At 38.6% G+C, this 5,576-nt stretch overlaps 1 protein-coding gene across 1 annotated transcript in view; it reads left to right on the forward strand.

The window, feature by feature from the left end:
- Nucleotides 1-5,576, forward strand: part of BPTF (bromodomain PHD finger transcription factor) — a 178,463-nt gene that overhangs the window by 55,857 nt on the left and 117,030 nt on the right. Inside the window, exon 4 of the mRNA XM_011931095.1 lies at nucleotides 1,530-1,733. Coding sequence (XP_011786485.1) covers nucleotides 1,530-1,733 — 204 coding nt within the window. The remainder of the gene's footprint in view (nucleotides 1-1,529; nucleotides 1,734-5,576) is intronic.

The raw sequence follows: 5,576 nt of genomic DNA on the forward strand, positions 1-5,576 counted from the left end.
GTGGTGAAACCCCATCTCTACTAAAAATACAAAAATTTGCCAGGTATGGTGACAGGTGCCTGTAATCCCAGCTACTTGGGAGGCAGAGGCAGGAGAGTCGCTTGAACCTGGGAGGCAGAGGTTGCAGTGAGCCAGGATTGCGCCATTGCACCCAGCCTGGGTGACGAGAACAGAACTCTGTCTCAAAAAAAAAAAGAAAAGAAAAAGAAAAACCATGTTTCTTCTTATTCACAAATAGTGTACTCTAGTTGGTAAATTTATTTTTATGAGGAAACAGTTTAGCAATTCCAAAACTATTTTACTGTGTGTACTAGGAATGAACAAATAACTAGATGTATTATAATGTGAGCCAGATTTCTCACTGTCAGAGAAGTTACAAATAAGCAAGTGGCAATGGTAAATGAATCCTACACAGACACATAGGCTTTCAGTCATACACATATATGTCCACACAAATAAATACAGAAATAATATAGATGTGTATATTTATGACTACAATTCTTAGCTCTGTTGGCTGAGAGACTCTAGAATAGCAACACCCCAGTAGTAACAAGCACACCAAGCACCTAGATTGTGACTTGTCACATCATTCTCCAATTTGTTCTTCAAAAAAGAACAAAGACTCCATGGAGAGATGGTGGGTTGTAGGGCTGGGGCAGGGAAAATACAAGGTGAGCCCAGAGCATCTTGTAATACTGGAAAGTGAGAAAGTGCTGGCTGGCTGGCTGGATGGATGGATGGATGGATGAATATGTGTCAAAAGGACAGTGGACTTGGAAAAAGTCCCCAGTGGCCAAAGCTGAAACAATTTGTGCAACAAAATTAAAAGTGATAGTATTGCATGATAAACCAAAGAATATAATTAATATCCATGAGTCCATACTGATACACCGTGTGTTCTGTACACTGTGGTCCTTTTATATCCCATGGTCTATAATGTGCCATAGTATCACTCTGTCTAAGTTGAAAGAGGGTAAGTGTACTTAGAGACTTAGTGACTTTCAGAACAGTTAAGGGACTTCAGAAAGAAAGTTGTTTCCAAAAGGGCCTCTGTTTTCTCTTCTTACAATTGAGGAAATGATGGCCTGGAGAGGTTAGGTAGCTTGCCCAAAGTCACACAGCTAATCCAAGTCAGATTTACAGTGGGTTTTGGGTTTCTAGGTTTTGATCACTACAGTGTGCTGCCCAGACTGTGGGTCTATGTCACCTTGTAGTTTTTGTCATCTGTCACAAATACCTATATCAAGCCTATATTGTAAAAAGATAGACTAATTTTACTTTTTTTTAAAAAAAAAGTAGAGCCCATAATTAGCATGTATTTTCTAGAGGTGAAGGTACACCAAACTGATTGAATTCTGTAAACACAATTTTGTTTGTAATCTTGATTCTTATTTCATAGATCTAATGCTTTAAAAATACTTAATTTTCCTCTTTAATAACTTGTATTGAAACTCTTAAGTGACATTTGTGGTACTGTTCTGTTTGGTTATATATGGGAATGATTTTTTTGTTTGTTTTACACGTTATAGAAGAAATTTTGGAATCCGTAAGAGTGAAAAAGGGAGACATTGATAATGTTAAAAGCCCAGAAGAAACAGAAAAAGACAAGAATGAGACTGAGAATGACTCTAAAGATGCTGAGAAAAGTAGAGAAGAATTTGAAGATCAGTCCCTTGAAAAAGACAGTGATGACAAAACACCAGACGATGACCCTGAGCAAGGAAAATCTGAGGGTAAAAAAATTACTTGATTAAAAAGAAATATTTCATCAGTGTTATTTATGAAACCTCCAGTTTTACTTGCAAAATGAAAGTGAAATATTGTAAGCAACTACCTAGTTTAATATTTCTAAAGAGATCAAGATACCATCCCCTCTTGTAACATGTGTAACAATTGTAATGAGTTTTACGTATTAGTGAATTTGCTATAATGTTATATTCATGTCTCTATACTTCCCATTAGTTTGCCATTTCCCTATGAAAAAGTACTGTTTTTTATATTATACACTTTTGAATGTGATGAAATATGTTCATTTTTATATTAATTAGTTAAGCATTCTTAATATATTATTAAGTATTCTTAAATACTCTCTGGATTACCTATTGCAGCAATATCTGAGAATCTAATTGCTTTAAAATGGCCATCCAACGGAAACAGGATTTTTGGTGATTGATCATTTAGTAGTTGACTGAATGTGGCCATTTGCCCTGAAGCAATTTTAAAGAATATCTTTAAAGTTTTATTGTGCATTTTGCTGTAGAGCCAACAGAAGTTGGGGATAAAGGTAACTCTGTGTCAGCAAATCTTGGCGACAACACAACAAATGCATCTTCAGAAGAGACTAGTCCCTCTGAAGGGAGGAGCCCCGTGGGGTGTCTCTCAGAAACCCCTGATAGCAGCAACATGGCAGAGAAGAAGGTGGCATCTGAGCTCCCCCAGGATGTGCCAGGTACAGAGGGCAGCATATCAATGCCTCTGTAATGGGGGGAATCCTTCCCTTTTGTAGTAAAAGCCGAATGTCACCTAAAACTTTAAACTATGTGTTCATTCATGCTGCTTGCTTACAGTGCCATCCCTATTTGCTAAGTTGTCACCTAACATTTGGAGTTTGATAAATGTCCTCGCAGTTAGTGCTTGAAACTCATCATAATTTTCATGCTTCTTAAACTTCATTTAGCTGGTTTTGTTTAATAGATTTATTTTTATATTTTATCACCAGACCATAGTGGCAGATATTTTGGTTTTAATTACTTATGTACTAATGGCTCAGTGTTGAATGATCTGACCTTTCCAGTTCTGTAGATACTAACAAATTAATTTTATGTTTGCATGTGCTCGTGTAATATTTATAACATTTCATATCGTAGTGTCATGGTAGAAAATCATTATCACAGAACATTGTTGTCAGATGTATTTTGACATAAACATGTAAGTTGACCAGTAATTCGTATTTTCAGTTTTTGAAATTAAAGTTATACTCCAAGTAAGTTGTAGCACACCACAATGTCCTGTTGCATAACATGAAGGATTTTGACAACCTGCAGTTCTTATGGGGACGACTTCCGTTTGAGTACTGGTCAACAGTGAGCTGTGTTGCTGAAAACACCAGTTTAACAGGGCGCTACAGATAGGGATGTAAGTGTAAGCTCCAGAAGAACCACAGCAATCAGCAATAAGTTCACCGTATTTTATACTGATGAGAGATTGGTCATTAAGATCAAGAACAGGGCCAGGTACGGTGGTTCACACCTGTAATCCCAGCACGTTGGGAGGCCAAGGCAGGTGGATCACCTGAGGTCAGGAGTTGGAGACCAGCCTGACCAACATGTTGAAACCCCGTTACCGGATTTTAAAGAGGAGTTTGGTACTTTGGTAAAGTAGATAAACATTTTAATAGGTCTCCAACTTCAGAATATACTAACGGGGATATATCAGTGACCAAAATAGATAAGGCCTGGGCCCTTGGTGACTTACATTCTAGTGAGCAGTAGACAGACTTAATAGAGTTCTGACCTTCAGAGAGAATTACCTGCTTCCTTCTGTTTCTGTGGCTCTCCATGCAGTTATTTATTCAGCAGATATTTATTGAGTGCCTACAGCGTGCCTGGCAATGTGCTAGACACTTTGTGATGTCCCTGGACCAAACTCTGTTACAACTGTTTACTACCTATTGTCAGTGGATGAGATGCCTTGTTAGAAGAATTGGGGTGGGAGAATTATTCATGGCAGATTAAGACCAATAGCCGTGATATAGAAGACATCTTACTTGGTTTTCTTTTCTAAACTTTCAGAATGTATTTAGACACCTAATTTAATGATTAAAACTTATCGACAAAAGATACTGTCAGATTGGAAAGCATTTTGGATGGAAAGATATTTTTGGTAAAGTTTTTTTTTTTTTTTTTTTGAGAGAGTCTTGCTCTTTCACCCAGGCTGGAGTGCAGTAGTGTGATCACGGCTTACTGCAGACTTGACCTCCCAGGCTCAAGTGATCTCCCACCTCAGCCTTCAAAGTAGCTGAGACTACAGGTGTGCACCACCATGCCCAGCTTATTTATTTATTTATTAAGTAAGTATGTAGAGACAGGGTCTCACTGTGTTGCCCAGGCCAGTCTCCAACTCCTGGGCTCAAGCCATCTTCCCACCTCGGCCTCTCAAAAGTGCTGGAATTGCTGGGCGCGGTGGCTCACACTTGTAATCCCAGCACTTTAGGAGGCCGAGGTGGGCAGATCACGAGGTCAGGAGATCGAGACCATCCTGGCTAATATAATGAAACCCCATTTCTACTAAAAATACAAAAAATTAGCCGTGCGTGGTGGCAGGTGCCTGTAGTCCCAGCTTGGGAGGCTGAGGCAGGAGAATGGCGTGAACCCGGGAGGCGGAGCTTGCGGTGAGCAGAGATCACGCCACTGCGCTCCAGCCTGGGCGACAGAGCAAGACTCTGTCTCAAAAAAAAAAAAAGAAAAAAGTGCTGGGATTACAGGCATGAGCTACTGCATCCAGCAACTTTAAAAAATCAAAATGTAACCTGCAGTCAAGTTTATAAATATTAAGTGATAACTTGATGGATGTTTACAAAGTTAACACATCTGTGTAACCATATCATGCCTCCTTTTAGCCACCACTACACCTAGCCCAACAAAGGTACTAACTATTCTGAATTCTATCACCACTGATTAGTTTGCCTTTTCTAAAAAATTTACTGGAACCATGCAGTATATACTCTTTGATGCCTGATAGCTTTTTTTCCCACCTCAACAAAACATCAGTGAGAGCCATCCAGATGTTGCTAGGAGTAGCAGCTTATTCTTTTTTATTGCAGTATGATATTCCATTATATAGACATGTCTTGCTTAATTCTTGTTACATTTTGGTGGTTATTTTAATGGTTTTTGGTTTGGGACCATTATGAATAATACTATTATGAATGTTTTACATGTTTCTTGTGCACATATGTATGCGTTTCCAGAGGTATAAGCCTAGTTGTGGATTTTCTAGGTCATGGAGCTGGTATATGCTTATCTTTGGTAGATACTGCTCAACAGTTTTCCACAGAGGCGGTGGAAGTATTCACTTCAACAGTGCATGAGAGTTCTAGCTCCTCTGCACTTGGTATCATCAGCATCACTCTTCGTCTTTTTGGAGGACTGAGGGGACATGCTGGTGGGCATGTAGGGATATTTTATTGTTCTTTGCACTTACCAGCTCCCTGGTGACTAAGGATGTTGAGCATCTTTCTGTGTTCGTGTGTGTGTCAGTCATTTAGATACCCTCTTTTGGGAATTACCTGTCTGCTTCTTTGTTCATTTTCTATAAATGTTTCATTTTTTACTTTGTAGTTGTTTCATGAGAGAGGGTAAATTTGGTTCTTCCACTTTACCTTGACTAGAAGCAGAAGTATCTGCATTGAATTTTGAATGTTAACCTAATCTCATGTTACTGGGGTAAATATAACTTGTTGTGATGTATTTTCCTTGTTATATATTATAGCATCCAGTTTACTAATATTTTGTTTAGGATTTTTGCATTTACTTTTTTTTTTTTTTTTGGAGACAGAGTCTAGCTCTGTCGCCCAG

The sequence above is a fragment of the Colobus angolensis genome, unplaced genomic scaffold, assembly GCF_000951035.1.
Source record: "Colobus angolensis palliatus isolate OR3802 unplaced genomic scaffold, Cang.pa_1.0 Scaffold1, whole genome shotgun sequence".
NCBI classification, from domain to species: Eukaryota; Metazoa; Chordata; class Mammalia; order Primates; family Cercopithecidae; genus Colobus; species Colobus angolensis.